This window comes from Puma concolor, chromosome B2, assembly GCF_028749965.1.
Source record: "Puma concolor isolate L17-30 chromosome B2, mPumCon1.1.hap2, whole genome shotgun sequence".
NCBI classification, from domain to species: Eukaryota; Metazoa; Chordata; class Mammalia; order Carnivora; family Felidae; genus Puma; species Puma concolor.
Window position 1 is genome coordinate 126,481,822 of NC_141671.1, and position 21,789 is coordinate 126,503,610.

Consider the following 21,789-nt stretch of genomic DNA (forward strand, 5'->3'; position numbering starts at 1 on the left):
TTTCAGAAGATGACATTTTTAACATTGTTAATTATCACCTCGACTCCTCTACCGTCACAGAAGTCTTTAAAATTTCTGGTGTGAAAAATCACCCAGACTACATTCTTCTAAATTTATGATGGGAAACGTTCAGCTCATATGTTGAAAAACAGAAAAAAATTGCCTGCCAAGAACCAACCGGCCAACAGAAGCACCGAGAAGTGTCTCCAATATCCCACCATGCCACTCTGCAACCCGTCTTCACATCTACACACACCATAGGAGAATTAACCTACAATCCATGGTGGAGAACTGGGGGAAGGTGGGAAAGGGGAAAACAAGTAAAGAAATTCCTTGCTGTCCCACTACCTGAATGGAAGACGATCGTATCTCAAGCAGGAAGATGAGAGAAGGATGAACCTTCAGCTAAACCACACAAATGTTCCCTGGCATCTGGAGCTATGGGAAATCTCTCAGTCCATTTCCCTCTGGTGGCAGCAATGGATAGATACCTGTGTACCGGGTGCTAGTCATTGAAGAGGTCCGGGGAGGAGACTAATAGAATCCATTAAAGTTCATTCAAAAATTGTTATTGGAAACCGCAAATGAGCAAAACCCTTAAAAACTAAGAAAAAGCTACTTTTCATTTTATCCAACACTCTTATTGTTTTGCCCCACTCAAAGCATTTTTTAAAAATTCCCTTCTCCTGTCACCTGGGTGGCTTAGTCAGTTGAGCGTCTGACTCTCGATTTTGTCTCTGGTCACGATCTCATGGTTTGTGGGTTCAAGCGCCATGTCAGGCTCCGAGCTGACAATGTGGAGCCTGCTTGGGATTCCCTCTCTCCCTCGCTCCCTGCCCCTCCCCCACCTGTGTGGGTGTTCTCTCTTTCCAAATAAGTAAACTTAAAAAAAATATTCCCTTCCCCAGAGTTGCAAAAAGAAAAAAGCAAAACCAAAAACTACAAACTAGAAACGAGATTAGAACACCTGGTTTATTGGGGAAAATTCATAATGAAAACAGCAATGGTTTATTCTGCAAGTCACAAAATAATAATTTGGTATATAAAATGAATTGGTTTTCATTATGTAAGAACAAATGGTAAAAAAAATAATAATAGTCAACGCGATATATTTGCCATTCAGAGAAACCTCACATCCCTGATTTTTCCCATTGTATGTTTTATATCAGATATTTTAAATCTCTTTTCCAAGGAAGACCAGGTTTGTAACTACATTTAAGGTGTTGTTTACAATTGCCATCTATCAGAAGCTGTGTCTATATGATTAGAGCCCAGTCAAACCTGAGATGAAGAATTCAAGCCATTTCTTCTCCTGACGCTGTCTTCATGCTACTTTGTGAAAGGAATGGCCCTCCTGATGCTTCAATAAACAACCAAATCACACCTGTCAGCCGCGATGAGTTAGACCCAGCCCAGCTTTCAATCAGATCTACTGTGTTCCCGAACATATAGACACAAAAGAGTACAGATTTATGAATTCAGCACTTTCCCACACCCCAACCCTACAAGCCACTTCAAAAGAGAAAATTTCGTCTTAACATTTCACTACGTAAGGAGGCCTGACTACGGCAGCAGGCTTTGGCTATGAAAGAAAACATTCGTAGATGCCATATCAAGTTAACATGAAGTTTTGCAAAAAAAAAAAAAAAAAAAAAAAAAAATCAGGATATTAGTTAGAAATTCTCACAAATGGTATGCATTTAGGAAACTATTTTCCTTCTTTAAATAGGTGAAGGCTTGAAAAATATATATTTTTTGTATTTCTCGTGGAATAGTTGGTCACTGACAATTTTTACTAATACCGCTCTCTTCTCGTTGGCTTTTAATAGACCCAGTCCATTCCACCTGAGAAAAACACACAATCTTTGAAGCCTTCTCATTTTTTACCGTATAAAGGGGTTACATTTCATATTCATATTCTTTTACCGTCACACCAATCTTTGAAGCCTTCTCATTTTTTACCGTATAAAGGGGTTACGTTTCATATTCATATTCTTTTACAAATGCAGTATAAATGGTATGGGTAGAAATAAGGAGATACGGGCATATTACAGGTAATTAATTAAAAGAAGTAAGTTTTGTTTACAAACATATATAAAAGGTGAATATGAAACTGTACCGCCATTTAAGAAATATTTTCTCCCAAGTTATTTAGCATTGACTAATTTAATGATATGCACACTGCCCACCAAATGGGTTCGAAGGACGCTGAGGAAGACAGTTTCTTGCTCTGGGATCCATCTTGGCAGCATTGAGTTTCTTCTGCTCACTCCCCACCTTAGGCGGATGTGTAGAAGTACCTAGGCTTAGCATTGCCCAAAAGGTCATCTTCATAGTTGGGAAGGCAACAGAAGAAGAAGGCACAGCCGATCAGGATAATCGTGGCCGCCCACCCAAAACCATAGGCCCAATTATAGATGTAAGTGACGGCAGGGTTGGCATGAAGGTCGAAGGTCTGGGTGTACTTCACGGGGTAAATTACCAGGGAGATGATCTGGAAGACAGCTGAAGGGAAGAAAAACATCCCAAAGAGTGAATATGGACACACGGATGAATGCGTGGTACCAACAGATTAACTCCCTCTTCCACGATGTCCTTGCCTTTACATAACCGTTAAATCCACTTCACGCTAATGAAAGGGACCGGGGGAATGTGGTTAATCATGAGCCAACACAGGTTATTGAGTGTTGTATGTCAGAGATACCTGGCACTGAGCAGAACACTGAATATACGAAATACAGACAGAGAACAATTAGGGACTCTCTCTGTAGTACCTGTGTACGCATTGCGTTTACTAAAGTAAAAGGTGCAAAACTATAGTACAGAGTAGAAAGCAGGGTGGTACCGAAGAGTATTTTTTCATCTTGGTAATTCCTGTGCCAAACACAGTTCATATTTTCCGTGTTAGCAAAAGTAATATGTACGCATATACACACATGTGTGCACACAACACATACGTGAGACAATGTTGATAATACTACACCACTGGAATAGTCATTTAATAAACAAGTGACTAAGTGGCAGGCACAGCAAGCCGATGACGCAAATGACCAATGTAGGGAAGCACCAGAAAAGCCTGCAGAGGAGGCAGGAATCTGAAGAATAAATAGAAATGGAGAGATGGAGGTCGGAGGCAAGAATGTTCCAGGATGGCGGGACGGGAATTCAAGAGGGGAAGAGTCAGTGCCTTGGGGAAGTGGAAGGAAGATATAAGAAAGAATGCACAGACCCAGAAGATTTCTAAGCTCTTTGGTAGAAGAGTCACCTTATTACAGTTATTATTCATCATATTGGCATTTTAAGCAAATTAAAAAAAAAATACAAACTTGATTAAATCTATTTTTGTCTTATTTTCCAATGAACATGCATAACTCTACAAAGCTGTAACGAGCTTCCACGCACTATGCTGCGTTCTTGCATTCTCTCACACCATAGTTCACCCGTGCATTGTTACGTCATTGGGCATGAATGCATTTTTTCAATCTGTGACATTGAGACACCAGTCTGCACCCAGAGGGGCCAGCTGGCCGTGCTCTGGAGAGCAGAGAGTCCTCAATCCTCCTCCTTTCACCGAAATGCTTTCTGCCAGCTCCACGAATGCATCCTCAAAGTCATTTTCTTTTCCTTTTTTGTTTTTTTTATTGCTAGAAAGGCCATCAGTGTTTCCACATCATGGTTTGTTCCTTCCGTTTTTCAACTCAAAATATTCCCCTTCTCTGGCAATTTAAGAAGAGCGATCTCGGTGCAGATCTTAACATTTCTCTGTTTCTTATATGCTTTAAATGGCAAATTCTTACTTGTTAAATTTATTATTTACTGCAAAATATTGCGTAAGACATAAAAGCAACCCTTGCCTATATTATCTCCAAATTCCCCTGGTCATAAATGTTAAATATCGTTCACCACCTGTTTCAGTTCATCATAGGTAAAGTTCTTACAATGATTTGGATCCATTTCTGCACAATCTTTATTGTATCGGTACTCAATTTTTCAGATAGTAACCCCAAGACATACATAAAATTAAAAATAATTGTTGCTGCGAAATATTTCTTAGAAGTCCAGTAGGCCCTAACTGAACGTTGCTAACCACTAAAAGTACACTGAAGATTCCTAGGCCTTTCCCTCTTCTATCAACATGCCCCGTTCTACTTATCAAACTCTCAAGGCAAAAATGAGTACTCAGTCGTAAGGTGAGAAGGCAGAATTAGGCAGGACAGTATGCAGTGAAGCTGTGGGAGTTTGCCAGAATTAGTCTTCCTTACAACAGAAACTCCTGCAACCCTGTCAGCTCGAGCTGGCCCTTCCCAGATCGTAATGTTTTTAACGCTAACATGGAGGAAAGTGGGATTTTTTAAATGATGGCAAATTCCATACAACATCATGTTTATCATGTAACCACTGGTTACGTGTACCATTCGCCGGCACTAAATACGTTCCCAATGTTGTGCAATCATCACCACTCTCTCTGCCTAAAACTTTTTCAACATCCCCAACCTAAACTCTGCTTACCCCTCCCTCTCTCAGCCCCTGGTAAGCTTGGATCTACTTTCTGTCGCATAAGTGAAATCATAAAATACTTGCCCTCTGTGTCTACCTTGTTTCTCTTAGCATAGGATTTTCAAGGTCCATCCACACTGTAGCATATATCAGAGCTTTATTCCTTTTGATGGCTGAATAATACTCCATCGTATGTGATATACCACATTTTCATTTAACATCTCCTGCAACACTTGGGTTGTTTCCACCTTTTGGCTGTTGTGAATAATACTGCTATGACCATGGGTGGACAATCATGTCCAAGTCCCTGCTTGTTCAAGTCCCTGCTTTCAGTTCCTTGGGATACATACGGAGAAGAGGCATTGCCGGGTCATATGGTACCAACTGGGGTTTTTCAATGAATATGAATGTCCCGGTGTTATTTCTAATGGTGATTAAAATAGGCGCCCATCTAGTCTTCTAAGGCATGTGAAAGGAAGATACATCGCGTGTGTTGGTTTGATAAAGTCTTATAAATTTAACTATGAAAGCCAAATAGAAGCGGAAATAGGATTCAACAAGATTCTTCATGTTTTGTGATTCCAAACCACTTCTGGTTTTAAAATAGTATTCGAAAAGCAAACTTTGAGACATAAGGAACATTGGAGTAAACCTTATGTTTCAATCAAGGGAAATTCTCCAAGGTAAAGGTGAGGGCCGGACCTATACGGGCTGGTTCTCTGAGGCCACCTCCTTCTTCTGAGCCAGGACCCTTTTCACCCCCAACTTGTTCTGCCCAGGCTCTGCGAGCACCCTCCCTAAGCTCAGGGAACCCAGAACAGGGCGGCCTCCCTCTGGGCTCACGCTTGATCTTATGCACCTCTTCTAATCACAAGGCTTCTGACTTGTTCCAAGACCATCTGTTCACTCTGTACTTGTACTCCAGGTCTGTAGCTGGATTTCTGCTTTGGTCCCTCGAGCCTAAGTTAGTACCTTGAGAAAAGACCTGTGGATTTTCTCTTCCTCAGAAAATCCAGTGTTGCATCTAAATTCAGTTCTGCGGCTGAGGTCCCTAGTGCCAGGATCCCACCTAAAATTTCAAATAAATCTTGCTCCTAGACTCCTAGTTCTTGCATTCCATTAATAAATGTTCACTCTGACCGCACTCACCTACATAACTAAATTCCCATCCCCCAGAACTGGCTCTATGATACAATCCCAGTCCGGGCGCCTCCTAGAGTCTCCCGTCCCACCACAGAAACCCTTTCTATGCCCCACTATATCATAAGCTTCATCCTTCAATAAGTAACATCCTTCAATAAGTAAAATGGCTCCGGGACATTCCAGCCCCCTCAGCAAGGGGATCAAGGAGGCCCGCACTGGGATCGCTATGGAAACACTACACTTCCAGGGCTGACTCAGCCCTGGTCCCTCAAGGTAGGGGTGTCGCTGGACATGGGGTCATCTATAAGCGAGAGCAGCACGCAGAGTGACAACCTTCCTCCCTTGGATGGAGGACATGTAATACCGTCTGAGCCACAGGAGGAAGGGGACCTAGATCTTAAGACACTTGACTGTTACTTCTGCCCTTGGTGACACATTTTCTGCAAACAGATCAGGAAGTGTAATTGTCAAGGGTCATGGGAGAGACAGTACTATAGTGATGCCTACTGAAGGTATGAATTGCTGACATAGTCTTACCAGCCAGGGCCAGGAGGCCTCCAATCACTCTCAGAAAGACAAGCATCTGGGGTCCACAGAGGGCAAAGAAGGAGAGGATGAAACAGATCACCAGGATGATAAAGCCACAGAAGAGCATGGCAGCGGCTGCCCGTCCCCACGCTGTAAGAGAAAAGAAACGGTAATTAATAAGACAGACATGCCAAATTTAAAAATCACTTGTCGAAGCATCAGTAGGAGTTTTTTGCTCTCTGTTCATTATATGTGGGTGCAAGGACAGCTTTTCTGACAGCACTTAAGCCTCTCCGTATCTCAAGGGAAGAAGAGGCAATTCGTGCGGAGGGTGCCCGATACGTTGCTACACAATAATGCCTTCTCCCCTCAGAGTTCGGGCGAATGTTTAGATCTCTGACATGAAAGTTCAAACTCATCAAACTGTTTCTCACGTAACAAAAAGGCCATATAAACAGGTATCTTTAAAAGGTTCACTCAAGTTCTAACACAACACAACTACAGTAAACATTTTTTATATTGAGCAATTAAATTAGAATCCCGTTAGGAAATGGTTCAAATACCTTGACAAAACGTCGTTGTTTCGTATTAATGTTTGGTTCTGTGCCAAAATAATCATTGAAATCATCTGCCTCATGACTAGGCAGAGATGTGAAATAAAACAATTTAATTATGAAGAAGCTGTGACTTCATAACAAGTTTAGGTACAAATATATCCAGTTGCTAGTCTAAATTTTATCGTCTTGAACTATTCAAGATGTATTTGCACAAGCGTTCTTAGTTATTGATATTGGCCCTAAAAGGACTCAGGATGAAGTGACAGTTGATTTCTGGGTTTGAAAATCTGCACGGGCACCTCCAGTCCCGTGTTGTTCTACCTTGAGCCTGTGGAAATATGGAGAGCCGTGGATACCCTGGCCAACAATCCCAGCCAATAATGCCCACTGCACAACCTGCACGAATTTCTCAAATCTCTTCAAATACAACCTCTCTAGAGGGCCTAACACTGATGGTGTAATCGCTCTGTGCCAGGCTCTGTGCTAAGAACCTGACATGCCTTAGTTCACAGAATCTTCACAATCTTTTTAAGGTTCATACTATCATCACTTCTTTAGCGGGGTGCCTGGCTGGCTCAGTCGGTAGAGCATGGGACTCTTGATCTCAGGGTCATGAGTTTGAGCGCCATGTTGGGTGCAGAGATTACTTAAAAATCAAAGATCTTTATCATTATTTCTTTAGAAATGAGTATATACGAAGGCTATGAAAGTTCAAATAACCTGTCACGTAGCCACACGGCTGATAAGTGCTTCAGGCAAGTTCGATTTCCAGCCTGTCTAAATCCGAAACATGATTCTTTTTAGACCTGTAATTTACATACCGTAAAATTCACTCTTTCAAGGTATGCTCCTGCTATATTCATTCACAGGGTTGTGTAACCATCGCCGCTTACGATTCCAAAGTTTTCATCCCCGCAAAAGAAGCTCCATACGTGCCACCCCCACCCCTTTCTTCCAGCTTCTGGCAACCATTAATCTGGTTTCTGTTACTATCAATTTTCCTGTTCTGGACATTTCATATACACGGAATCCATACTGCATGGCCTTTTGTGACTGTCTTCTTTCACCTATTGTGTGGCCAGTCTGCATTTTATTTATCCATCCATTCACTGATAGACGAACACGCACTCTTAATCTATTTACTTTTTTACTGCACTCAAAAAAGCGAGTCATGTGTTCATCTGCCCTGGTTTCACTCCTCCTCGAGCACCGCTCGGCTGACAAATTCATCCTCCCTTAATTCTAGGTCATTTGGTCACAGTGGAAGACACAGGGGGCAAAAACAACAGGGGCTCGGAAGCCAGCCAGACTTCATGTGCGCCCTGCCTCTGTCACCAATTAGCCACCATCAGCCTGCACATCTGCTAACCTGGGCTAAAAATGCCTTCTTTCAACATTATTGTGAGGAGGACAGCCCTTGTGTGAAAAGTCAGGGAGCTAGGAAGGCTCCAGCCTTTACCACTCGAAAAGTTCCTTGCGTATTATTCCTCTGACTTTTCTCCAGTTCCTCACCTTTCTCCATTTTCTTTCTGTATTTCTTTACTTCTGCACTTCTTTCCATTCATTCTTGTTCCTCAGTTACCCACTGCATGTTTACATCATCATCTGTTATAGACAAACTTTCTCCAACCCCCATGCTCCTTCCAGATCTTCCTCTAGGTTTAGGAATGACTGGGGCGTAATAGGTTATTAAGAAGAGAACACATTTTTATATGTCTCAGAAATACCATGTTTTCCCACAAACTATCCCTTAGTGGCCTGCAAGATGAGGCAGAGACAGAGCATGAGTGGGCCTATTTTATATTTATAAAATTTTTTTATAATTTTATATATTTTTAATTTATATTTTATATATAACTTTTTATTTATATTTATAATTTTCATTACTTTCCTCCAGACCTTTTTTGCTCTTTCCGGAGATCGATCGGAGGTCTTAGGGGCAAGATAAAATAGAAATGTTTTATTTTAAATCAGAAATGAATAAAGCCAGAATGTGAAATGTTCTCACTTTTGCCTCGTCCTTCAAGTAAGGTAACTTGCAAGAGAAGTGGGATTGTGCTATGGAAAGAATAGTAATCAGACCATGTCAAGGTCGAGCCCATAGATCACGGTGTCAAATCATCAGTGGTGCTTATTAAAAATACAGATTCCCGTGACTCCCTCCAAGCCCAACGGATCATAACTCAAGAGGTAGTACCCAGGAATCTGCGCCTTACTGGCATCTCTTACATCCATACTAAAGTTTGAGAAGAACTAAGAGAGATGATTAATCTCCTTATAAAAACAGAGCACTGCCAAAAAAGAACATGTAACTTTCGGTATATGACCCACTGTCGATTACAGTCTCGTTTCTACGGATTTTTATGGCTACTGTCAATCATTACAGCTAAATCCAATTATCAAATTCAAAGAAGCAGACACTCATTTTGCCTTTTAAGTTGAGTTCACAGGTTAGAAACTGCCATGAAAGGCAACCAATCTGTATAAGCATTCGGAGGAGTGCAAACATAATGAAAACTTGTGTAGCCGAATGTGAGTCTTCAATAATAACAACAACAAAAAAACCTTCCTAACAAGGAACACATTTTGCTGACCAAACTCTGACAGTCACAGATTAAGGTTTGAAAAGTATAGCTGACTAAATGATGAGGGATGTAGCTATGACGAGTAGTATTAATAATTATTCCTGTTTATTTGGGGAAGATTAATACAGATTATCCCCATTCCCACTCCCTCTAACATGATAGCTGAAGTGTAATTTACATTTCGTTTCACGTACTTGAAAGGAATTCAGAAAATAGTGAGCCCCTTCGCCTACCCTGAAGCCAACAGGTGAACACAAATATGAACACAGCCCAATTTTAAGAACTTTGCCTAAGCTGTGTGAAATAATCCAGTAGTGTCTTGTTTAAACGCTGAGTCTGAGAAAATCAAAATGGCAAAGTAAGTGGCCTTTTGTCTTGAGAAAGGCTTCCCTGGAAGCAGAACACGTGATAACCTGCTCCTGCAGCATGGAAACACCCACACTGAATCATTTAATTATCACAGAAGACAGAAACCTTGGCACAGTTTTGAAGACCTGGCTGATGAGCGATGAGTAAGGCAATCTGCCCTCTCCTATCAATGGCTGTTTTGCTGTAAAATGATGAGATGGACCCTACCTGGTCTGATCAAGGTCATCCCAGCCCAACATTCCTCCCGAGAAGGGGGCCGACAGCCATGCAGACTTATAACATGGCAAATCTCCCCGACACACCTTGTGAAAAGTTAAGTCTGCACCCCGAGTACTTTTGGTTTCACTTAATTACCCAGAATGAGCCTAATACCTACAAATGTATCCAACCCTTTTAGGAAGGATTTCTATGTTTGTATTATACCATGGTCTAAATTATACCGTATTTACCAACCCCAAGAGGAAAACATCTTAAAGCTATTTCTTCCATGAATGTACAGATGGATGGTCCTTGGCTCTTCGAAGGCAGACTGTCCATCTTTATTCTGAAGACAAGTCTGTTCTCCATTATTATTTTGTACACAAAATGTTATTGTCTTTCCTAATTATGGTTTGCGATAGACAGCAGGGAGGATTCTCACTGTCAATTAGCCCTCGCCGAACAGAGACCACAAATCACACAGTACTACAGGTACATGGATGCTATGTTTCCGTGCAGGAATGTTTTTTGTTTGTTCTGTCTCCTTAAGGGAAGACCAATTTGGTGTTGTATATAACCTATTACATCCTAAATTTATTTTCTAAGTGCCACTTGGAGAAGTTCATATTATTAAAGAGACCAGCCGCTTTATAAACCCACTTTTAAATAAGATTCATTAAAGACCCATTTGGATAAAGAACAGCCTACCTAATTTGGCTCTCACTTGCAAAGATTCAACATCAGATCGACACCAATGGTCACTAATGTAATTCTGAGTTTTTCCTAGAAAATGCTTTTAAGTTTTTTGTACGAGAAAAATGCTATTATCTTTTTTCCAGTGATGACATTTGAAAATGCAATGTTACAAGACAAATACAGCTAGGAAAAGACCAGTAAGGTCAACGGATAAGAAAGGAGCGAGAAAAAAAAAAAAAAAAAAAAGAGGAAAAATAAATACCTTGAATGCCATGCTGGAAACCGTAAATCAAACTGAAGTTTGTGAAAAGGAAAAAAAAAGAAAAAACAACTTACAGACGAGAGCACTACTAATATTTTTAGTATTGTGGGTAATATTTTAGAGACGGTCACTAATTGTTCCTCCAAAGTTAGTTTTTCTTTTAATGGATTTGCTGCATTCTTCAGTAGTTTTCCATGTGGGCACCCAACACTGACCATGACAGTCTGGTCTAGCTAGCTCCTTACTCAGTACCTTGCAGATGCCCACCTGTCGCCTAATTAAAGTAGAATCCCTTTCCAGAACAAAAGATCCATCTATTAATAGGGAAGGGCCTACCTAATAAATCTGAGCTTTGATCAGATCTCATACTATTTGTACAGAGTTCTTTAGGTCACATAGACTCTTTATGTCATGGACTGAAAACTGGATAAAACCATGATTACAAGTTACACAGTTCTTGTCTACAAATAAGTATACACATAGATGGAATATATATTCAAAAAGCCTGGTGCATGCCCAATGAGGAGGTAATCTGCAGGAATATGGACCAGTGCTTCTGAAACTATACAGTGCTTTACGCGTCACCTGGGGACCTTGTTAAAATGCAGATTCTGGTTCAGAAAGTGGGGCCTGAGATACTGAGTGCCCAGTAACCTTCCAGATAATGCTGATGCTGCTGGTCTGGACACTTTGAGTAGCAAAAATCTTGAGGGCAACTCATAACAGACCTCCAAAAAAAATTACATAGGAAGAAGTGATTTTGCAGAAGCTTTAGAAGACAAGCAAAGCAATGTCAGGGGCATGTGCAACAGCATCCAGTTGGCGTGAGATTCTTTACATGCTCTACATTTTCTCCTGAAACTGAGCCAGATGATAACTACTTACCACTGTGTTTTTACAGAACGATGATACTTTGCCCCGTTATGGTCTTCTTTGAAAGTCTCCGTGGGGAAACCATCCATCCCATACGGGAAGATGTGAAAATGGAGAATTGCTCCCTCAACTTGGACAAGATTACTAGCAGGGAACTGGGGATCAACGGTCACGTATTTGAAAGTCTGTCAGATGAAGAAGGCTGGGAAGGAGAATTTACACGGAAGCACATTTGAGCTCCATCGGCATAAGACAAGTACTTTTTTTTTTTTTTTAGAATTTTTTTTTTTATTTTTTTTTTATTTTTTTATTTTTTTTTGAGACAGAGAGAGACAGAGCATGAACGGGGGAGGGGCAAGAGAGAGGGAGACACAGAATCGGAAGCAGGCTCCAGGCTCTGAGCCATCAGCCCAGAGCCCGACGCGGGGCTCGAACTCACGGACCGTGAGATCGTGACCTGAGCCGCAGTCGGACGCTTAACCGACTGAGCCACCCAGGCGCCCCAGACAAGTACTTTTAAACAAAGAGCAGCGTCCAGGGAACTGAATTAAGTTGCGAACAAAGGGAAGAGGGCTCCGCTCATCGTGGGTGGTGTTGATGAGCACAGGCTTTGGTGAAAGTGTGAACAGGTGCACTCTTACGCCCTTCTAATTCTCATAGCCTGTGAGTCTGTGCCCGCTTGCACGGAGAAAACAAGTTAGGTCACTAAAAAGGGAGTGAGGCTGTTGGGCGATTACTGCCAAGTGCAGCAAATGGCTAGGTCACAAGTTCCCACACGTCTGGATTTTATAAATGAACACACATAACTATGCTTTAATTCGGAAAATCAATGGAGTGGCCAACCTTTATTTTTCTGTGTAAAGACATGAACACACACCCACAAAGAGTAATCTACCTACTAACGCCTAATTTCATAAAACAATAACATTTCAAGATCTCACCCTACCTCTCTGCAAAAAGGCCTCAAGGGCACAGTCTCAAAACGAACTCTTCTAAGTTCAATTTCGCCTAATGTAAACCTATTCACTTTGTACTTATGCTTCTCATTTCCTGTACATTTTAAGAACCGTAGGGCTAAATGATCTAAAAAGATCCACATAATAAATACTCTGATTCTTGGACTTATCCAAGACTGAGTTCATGTAAAAAAAAAAAAAAAAAAATACCATTCAATGCATTCTGTGGTATTCAAAGGGCGTCTGGTAAAATGAAGCTCCGAACTTGTGAGTTCAGATCTAAAGCAAGCCCTCTTGGACTTGGCCGTACTGACTCCCCACTGCCATTCTTGGTGCATAAACTCATCGCCATTATCCCGGTGCATAAATCCAACTCCATTAGTCTCCACCCTGACAAGCCAGAGCTTGCTTGGGCTTTAGAATCTGTATCACTGACACTTAAAATATCTTCCTGATGTGTTTCTTCTTAAAAACGGGGAATAAAAGGTGCCGACGGTACAAAAACAGTCTGCATGAACATGCATTCCAATTTAATTTTGCATTTTATTTACATGTGAAATTCGAACAATTATTTCAATGTTCTTTTCCTGTTTGGAGAAATATGTGAGGTTCTTTCTATGCTTTACATGCTCATGATGTTTTAAAAAATTAAACAAGTATTTGTTAAGCTGGGTATCTATTTAGTTGTTAATACCATGTAAAAACAAATATCCAGCTTATAATTTGGTTGATTTATAAGGAAAAATGAGGTGATGTGGCAATCTGAAATTCTTCAAAAAACTGTCAACAACCACGAGGAATATAATATTCTGCATTTTACATAGTTCTAAGGAACTATCTCCCTTTATAAAAACATCTATGTTATTAGTATTATTGCCAATACTTGAAGAATAATCTGTGTTTTTAATATCAAAATGAGCATATTAATGTTATGAATATTAATACAAAGAGATGGTCAAGCGCTTTGTAATAAAAAGGTATATTTTCTTAAAAGTTACGATTGTAGTTACATGTGTGGCTTAAAGTTACCTGGGTGCTCAGTAGGTTAAACATCCGACTTCGGCTCAGGTCATGATCTCGAGGTTCATGAGTTCGGGTCCCGCATCAGGCTCTGTGCTGACAGCTCAGACCCTTGAGCCTGTTTTGGATTCTGTGTCTCCCTTTCCCTCTGACCCTCCCCTGCTCATTCTCTGTCTCTCTCTCTTTCTCTTAAAAATAAATGAAACAATAAAAAAAATTGTTTTAAGTTACAATGATAAGTCATGTTGATGTTCTAGTACATTTCAAGAAGTTTTTAAAAAGTGGATGTACAAAAGTCAATCCTCTGTATTGAGATATTTTAAGTAGAGCCATCCACCTTACTCTTTGTTGTGTTTATACATACGTGGGAGTGTGTGTAAACTGCTCACTACATTTTAGATAAACCTCCCATAAACACGTTGTTTTCCACAAAGCCTTACTGGGGTTAATCTGAAAATCTCCAGGGTTCAGAGATGCCTAGATAATCGCCCTATAGTGTAGGAATACACAATTTTTACACCTGTTAAGGAAGCCAACATCCATGGCAGAAAATGAAGTGAAAGTGTAATAAACACTCCAGCTCATCTCTGACCAGAATAGCCTGAAATGGACCTCTCTTTGAGAGTTCACATCAGTATTCTTCTTCCCACGGTTGCCTAATGACCATGACCGTGGCTCCTGGATTCATGATTTGATTCCAGGTCTAGAGCAAAAGCTGCATCGAACACGTTATTGGCACTTCTCTTTGCAAACGACACAGGAATAACTGAACTGAGATGTTAATGACACCGCCCCCTTACGGAAAATCAGTCTTGCCGCATCATACAGGTAACAGATTTTTCAAGACCCGCTTGGAAAACTGAACTTTACCAAAAACCAGTTTCTTTTTTTCTTTTAAGTTTATGTATTTTGAGAGAAAGAGAGAGAACGTGAGTGGGGGAGGGGCAGAGGGAGAGCGAACCCCAAGCAGGCTCCACACTGTCAGCGCGGAGCTTGATGTGGGGGCTCAAATCCAAGAAGGGTGAGATCATGACCTAAGCCCACATCAAGAGTCAGAAGCTCAGGGGCGCCTGGGTGGCGCAGTCGGTTAAGCGTCCGACTTCAGCCAGGTCACGATCTCGCGGTCCGGGAGTTCGAGCCCCGCGTCAGGCTCTGGGCGGATGGCTCGGAGCCTGGAGCCTGTTTCCGATTCTGTGTCTCCCTCTCTCTCTGCCCCTCCCCCGTTCATGCTCTGTCTCTCTCTGTCCCAAAAATAAATAAAAACGTTGAAAAAAAAATTAAAAAAAAAAGAGTCAGAAGCTCAACGGACTGAGTCACCCAGGCACCCCACCAAAAACCAATTTCTATATCAAATTGAAACATAGCTTATGGACTGGATCAGTGTTGTCTTTACAATTAAAAAAGTTAATGCGTTAGCCTTCTAATTAAAAAATTGCACCAACAAAACCTGCTTATTCCCTTCCACATACAAAGCACTGTATCATTCTGAGGCTGGAGGAGCCACGCCCTGGGAAGGTGAGCTCATCCTCCAAGTCCAGGAAAAATAAGAACTGCATTGTGTGAGTTTCACAAGAGGGCTGTAGCCACAGCCAGGGAGAGCCGTGCAGGCTAGATCATGTCCCAGCAGCAGTGTTGATGGCCGTTCTGGCAGCACCTCTCTTCCAGCCTAACCTTCAAATGCGGAGGACCGCAGAGTACTCTCTGGGTCTGTATTAGTCTCTGTTCTGACGTCTGATCATCAAGTCCGTTTACAAGAACACATCTGTATAAGCAGTCTTCGTAAGTCCCCCAGAGAGACTGAGTTCCAATGCATTTTGGCTAAAAGATACAGATGTATGACTTCAAAGAAATTAATTCCCTTTAAAACCCTAAAAGATCTGAGATACTAGAAACCCCGGCAGGCGTTCTGTTTGTTTTAAGAGAGGAAAAACACAGACTTTAAGGCAAGCAGGAATTCCTTGCGGTCTTTACATTTCATTACCTGCTAATGAGGACCATGCCTCCCTTTGTGGGGCAAGCTCATGGTGAGAACTTCCAAACAATTCCGCAGTAGATAAGATACAGCACCAGGCTCTGGATACGGGCCCCCAGAACCAGAAATAAACTGGGTGCTTCGAAGTCCTAGGCCACTTCAGAGTAAAGAATCAAGTCAATAGCCCTAGCAGGGAATGGAGAAAGGCAGGGCAGGCTTCTTCCTCGGTTTTAAACTCAGTTGCTAAAGCCCCATTCGAGAGCACTTGGCTTTCAGTTGGGAATTGGGCTCGTACTTAAACCCTCCTCTCCAGCACCCCAGGCACACACACTAATCACAATAGATCCCAGCTGTTTTTGGCAACTACCCTTCGTGGGGGGTGGCAGCGGGCAAGAATGTGCCCCTTTCCAGTGGCGCCGATTAAGTAAAACACCCAGGCTGCTCCATGCTGGAAAAATAAAGCAACTCCAACTGCAGTATGTGAAATTTGTCAACGCTGCTTCATTTTGCTGGTGTAGAAGATGTGTTTGCTGTGTAGATTTCAAATCAGATGAAAATAACTGAGTTTTCTCAACAGCAATGCCGTACTTAAGTCAAAAAGACACCCCCTAAAAACAAAAAAAGAACCAGAACTAGCCTGCTCCTTAAAAGAACCGCAGTACCCATTGAAATCATAACTAACACTTTCGCCAAAAATTCCATTTTTTTTTTTTAACCGAGTAAGAGTTGCTTTCACTCAGTTCAAGCCAAACGAATACACCGACCTTGGGGAAGGCGCGTATATTTTCATCTTACAAGGAATCAGAGGAGGCGGTGGCATAATGGCAAGAGAGTTCACTAGGTCTCCAAGAAAATAGACTTTGTTCATTGTATTTACTCATCTAAACCTCTTTGATGGCTGAAAAATCACCTTTTGCATGTCACCGACAACCCCTACAAAAAAATAGTTTGAACTAGGGCCATTTTGGCCCAGCTGTGAGCCTGGTTTTGGACACTCAAAGCTGCTGCTGCTTTCTTTTGCTCGGGTCGGATGCCTAACCTAAGCTCTAAATACATTTTTTTTTTTTTTTTAATCACTCACTACCTCTGCCCCGGTTCACTCCTTTTGCCTAGGGCGGCCTCCGAAGGCCGGAGGCCGCGCACGCCCAGCCGCAGCCCAGAGGGCTTCCCGGAGGCGGCGGCGGCACTCACCGTACTCCATGAGGCTCTGGCAGCCATCCTCGTAGGACCCGCTGCCGCCGCCCTCGTGGAAGCATCGCCACCACAGGGAGGACGTCTGGATGTGTTCGCTCGACTGCAGCCAGCCGCGGCCGGCCAGCGCGATGATGTCGAAGGCGATGGCGCTGAGCAGCAGCAGGGGCAGGATCCACCTGCAGCGCTCGCAGGCCAGGCCGCAGCGCAGCATCTCGACGGTGGCGGCGCGGAGGAGAGGAGCGCGCGGGGCTCGGTCGCCGGCGGAGAGTGGCCCGCGAGCGCAGGCAGCGCGACAAAAGGGAAGAGGCCGCGGGGAGGCGGCTCCCGGAGGACGCGGCTCGGGGCGCCGGGGCCCCACCTAGATTCCGGTGACTCACGGAGCGCCGCCCCGACCTGCCCGGCCGGCCGGGGTGCGCGCGGGGAGAGGCGGGGCCGGGCTCGGGTTACACCGGGCGTGGGTGAGCCTGGCCCGCCCGCGCCGCCCTGGAGCCGCGGGGGGCCAGCGCCCGGCCTGGGAAGGGGGCCCGGGGGAGGGGGGGGGGTCCCGGCTGCAGCCCCGCGCGCCTCTGCGCCTCCCCACTGCCCCGTTCCCCGGCCTCCTTGAGCCTCTCACGCCAAATGTGGTTCTTCTCCGTGCCTCGCCGGGTGCACGTTTTCATCCGAGCCACCCAGCTAAATATTTCATCCCCCAGGTCGGATAATGATCTGATTTTCAACAATCCTGCCTTCAGGTTTCAGGCAGTTTGACATGGGTGTCCACGTTGTACCTGTGGGTCAGTGCCGCACTCCGGTTGAACGCGTGCGCAACCCAGGAGCCGGTCCCTGACCCTCCTAAGCAGAGGTGGGCACTTCCTCTTGCTCTCCACCTTTGTACCTTGTACCGTGGCTCGCTTTTATCTGTTTATGTACTCGCCTTTCCTGCTGGGTCTGGAGCTCTTCGCCAGCAGAGGCCAGGTTTTATTCAACACAGTGGCTGGCGCTGTGTCTGGGTCTTAGGGGGAGCTCAAAGAAACATTTAATGTCTGAACGCACAGGATTTAACAGATGCCACCCCAGTCTTGGAAGCGCTTTATCTTGGCTTCCCAGATAGGTTCAGGTTCCGATCTGCGGCAGTCCACTCTCCACCACAAACCTGTCCCTATTGAAGCCCCACTTAATCTCCTCTTTTCCTTTACTATTTTGAGGTTTCTCCAAATGAAAGCCATAGGTCAGCATGCAGCCAGCGCCTAAAATCCCACCTCCAGTGTCCCGGCCCTGCTTCTGTCACCACCATGACTCGGGTGTGGTAGGGAGGGTGGGGTGGCAGCCGGGAGTGGCACTGAGGAGAAACAGATTCTCAGTGTCAGGCTCCACGGTGGCCTTGGGCAAATTATGAAAAACATCCCACGAGGGGTCACATCTTACCTTTCACCTCCACAGATCTCTGCTGAATCCCACCCAGTTGTTATAAAAGACTTCGCAATGTTTAAAATTTAGTCGTCTGTTTCACTTCGGTACTCTCGATAGAAACAGAGGACTATTTTGCCTTAAGCAGCTCTCCGACAATTGTTGAGGACTCATGAAATAAAAGTGCTGAGAAAGTTAGTGTTTGAAACCACATGAAAAAAAAATTTCCCCAGCCTTAATTTTACATGAACCGAATTCACCTATTTTCCTTAGAGGCCAATATTTTCACTTTGAAAGAAGAGCATGGGGGTGGGGGGAGGGCTTCTGCCAAGAGTTAACTGCCTACGGTGAAGATTGTGTAAAGAAAATAAGTTCTCAGGTTTTCAAAAGTTAGGTAAATATTTGTTTAAGTAGCTGTATCTATAGTATATTTGTGAGGGAAGAGATCAGATTCTTACAAATCAAATAGAGTACTCATCAGGAGCAAAGTGGTTTTAGACAAAACGAGAGTTTCATTGGTCTTAATATCTCTAAATGATTTGGGACTAGATATACCTTCTTTCTCTTGTTCCAATAGATTTGAGGGAAAGAGAGTATTAATGAGGTGAAAGGGAGCAGAGTAGCTCTTCGGAATTTCTCGAAGAGACTAAACCCACCCTGTCTGGATAATGTACCTAACATATGTCTCTCAGATTGTGGAACCAGATAGCTCAGGTTCAGATCCTTTCTGATACTAGCTGTGCGATACGGGGACACTTAGCTTCTTTGTGCCTCAGTTTCCTCATCTGTAAAGTGGATAGTGCTCACCCCATAGTGTTGCAATTAGTATTAAAAGAGCTAACATATGTAAAGTGTGCAGAATAGTGCCTGCACATCGTAAGCCACCATAAAAGGGTTGATGGTGATGATGTTCATAGGCTTCCCACTCTAATAAGATTAGAAAGGGGCCTTTGCACGCTTGTAAGGAACAAATTCTTTGTACGAATACCAACTGTAAATCGTTACGTTTTCGCAGACAATGCAATCATTCATCCTAATCATTATTAGTGAAATGATAGCTTATAGTGGATAATAGCCAATTAAATAGTCCCCCCTGCTGGATAACACAGGGATCACAGAGCACTTGACAATGTAAAGTGTATCTGAAAAAGGTTTTTATTTTTATCGATTGGGGTTTTCATGGTTATAAAAGCAATAGATATCACAAACAAAACTGCGTGAATATATAATTTAAAAACAAAAACATGTAGTTGTTTTACTATCTTCTCTGATGGTCATAGCAGCTAACTAATATTTGCTGGGAGTTTACTATGTGCCGGAAAAGTACTCCACATCCCACCTGGTGAGGCATGTCCTCCCATCACCTTCATATAGACCAGAGGACTGGGGCACCAAGAAGTTAAGTAACTTGCTCAAGACCGCACAGTCCCCGAGTGGCGAGCCCCCACGTCGTCCTAAGCCGTTCGTCACCAGAGCCAGTGCTATTCACAATAACCATTTGTAAGAATTTGGAAAATATTGCTCCAAAAGTTTCCTTCTTTCGTCCCTCCTCTTTACCCTTGTAAACATCCCACCCACTACCAATTCTTTCCTGAGCTGTAATGAAATGGTCCCAGAGAAGCTGCCATGACCTCACTAGTAAACCAAAGTGATAACCGTGCAGGTGTAGAACGAGCAAGGCACAGGAAACCAGGCATTCTGAAGTCCACTTCTTGCTGACTCTGTGTTTCACCTCTAATGTTTGTCCCATCTCTCCCCTTCCCCTGTTCATGCAAACTTTTCATTGTCTCTCCACTCTCCCTTCCCATTCCTTCCTGTCTATTCTACCCAGTAGTGTGATAGTAAATGTTTAACAACCAACTTTCTGACCACCCCCCCCATCCTCAACTTGTAGCATCTGCCAATTTCCATCATGTAAAACTCCCCCAAAGCTGATATCCAGCTACCACCTTGATGTCACTGAACAGAGTTTGGAAGAAATATACATAATCATCTCTCTCACGCTAGTAAAAGCACACCCCTGTGTCTACCCCCAATATCCTACTAAAACTCTTCCCCCAGTAAGCTCATATTTGCCAAATTCAGTGGCGATCATTAGCCTCTCTGTTCCGCTAGATACTGTGATGTCTCCCTCTGTAAAACTGTCTGCTCTCTGGGCTTCTATAAAGATGTTAAAGCCCAGTGCCTACAGATCATCAGGAACACACCTATAGTCAAATGAAGTTAGATTTATTAACTCTGCAGCAAAGGACACTACACACCATGGGAAAATCTGGGAGTGTCTCAGAGGATGTTAGGAGAGCTCAGTCAAAAGATTTAGGCTTGGGGTGCCTGGGTGGCTCAGTCGGTTAAGCATCCGACCATTGGTTTCGGCTCAGGTCATGCTCTCTCGGTTCTGTGAGTTCGAGCCCCACATCAAGCTCTGCACTGACAGTGTGGAGACTGCTTGGGATTGTCTCTCTCCCTCTCTCTCTGCCTCCCCCCTCCCTCTCAAAATACATAGATACACTTAAAAAAAAAAAACAATTTAGGCTGATGCCAGGTGATTTTGGAGAGGGTTCAGGGATGTGGCTGTTTTGTTCTAAGTTTTTTTTGTTTTTGTTTTGTTTTTTCACTTTTTTTTTTCAATATATGAAATTTATTGGCAAATTGGTTTCATGTTTTGTTCTAAGTTATGCTATATCAGGAAGAGTGCTATCTTATTTTGTAGTTGCATGGTGCGTTTTTTTCTGTGTCCAGATGTGAACACGGAGCGGTCTTGTTTTTGTTTTGTTCTGTCATAATGATACAGTGACCTTGTCTGATGTTAACATTCTGTGAGATTACTTATGCTTGACATTGGATCGTCCTGGCCCAGCTACTGGCTGCCAGGACAATCACCAACTGTCAGGGACTGGCTTTTTCTTTCTCTTTCCCCGGGGCCACCATGAATCTCTCCCTCCGTCCCTTCCCCTTCTCCCTAATGTGCTTGTCCTCCTCTGACCCTTGCCCTCACCCAAGGTTGGATCCTCTGGGATTCTTTCCTGTGCCACCCTTCGGTTCATTCTAGGCATTGTCTTTGTGTTACGTCGTCCACTTTGATGATTTCAACCCCTATCTCTATATTATTCGTGACTTGCAAATATACCCACTTCCTATCTACGCTTCTGAATTTTATATCCAACTTCCAGTAAGTGGCGCCACCTGGATTCTCCCTCAACCACATTAATCAACCGGTACCTTCTCCCTGTAGCCCCCGTACCACCTCTATCATCTTGGTCACCAAAACTAAACCTCCAAGATCATCCTGGACTCTTTCTTTCAGATCCCGTTCAAATGCACTAACTTAAAAGTTTTGCCAGCCCCCAGACAGTCTGCAGTGCAGACTCTCAGCTCCACCCCTCCTCCCCTCTCCCTGCCCTCACTGCCAGGGCCGTGCCCTCCTCCAGTTCTCAACACGCCCCTCTCCCTAGTCCGTCTTCCACAAGAAGACTAAAGTGATCCAGCTAAATGTGGGTCTGACTCCGACACGCTCCTTGATGCAGCCCTCACTGATTCCCCATCACCTCTGCCA

General features: G+C 43.4%; 1 protein-coding gene across 1 annotated transcript; it reads right to left on the reverse strand.

Annotated features, from left to right (window-relative positions):
* Positions 1 to 954: 954 nt before the first annotated feature.
* Positions 955 to 17,187, reverse strand: PERP (p53 apoptosis effector related to PMP22). Its single transcript, XM_086707970.1, has 4 exons — positions 16,848 to 17,187; positions 6,178 to 6,318; positions 1,933 to 2,505; positions 955 to 1,875 (listed from the first exon to the last, which is right to left on the reverse strand). The coding sequence occupies exons 1-3, from the start codon at positions 17,059 to 17,061 to the stop codon at positions 2,279 to 2,281; spliced, it is 582 nt and encodes a 193-aa protein (XP_086564096.1). The 5' UTR covers positions 17,062 to 17,187; the 3' UTR covers positions 955 to 1,875; positions 1,933 to 2,278.
* Positions 17,188 to 21,789: the final 4,602 nt, after the last annotated feature.

What these genes read in the sequence shown, in the direction of transcription:
- PERP (XM_086707970.1), bottom strand. Translation starts at nt 17,061, where the DNA reads ATGCTGCGCTGCGGCCTGGCCTGCGAGCGCTGCAGGTGGATCCTGCCC. An exon ending in CCAGAGCCTCATGGAGTACG is followed by an intron (nt 6,319 to 16,847) that starts GTGAGTGCCGCC and finishes TTTCTCTTACAG; the next exon opens with CGTGGGGACGGGCAGCCGCT. An exon ending in AGGCCTCCTGGCCCTGGCTG is followed by an intron (nt 2,506 to 6,177) that starts GTAAGACTATGT and finishes TCTTCCCTTCAG; the next exon opens with CTGTCTTCCAGATCATCTCC.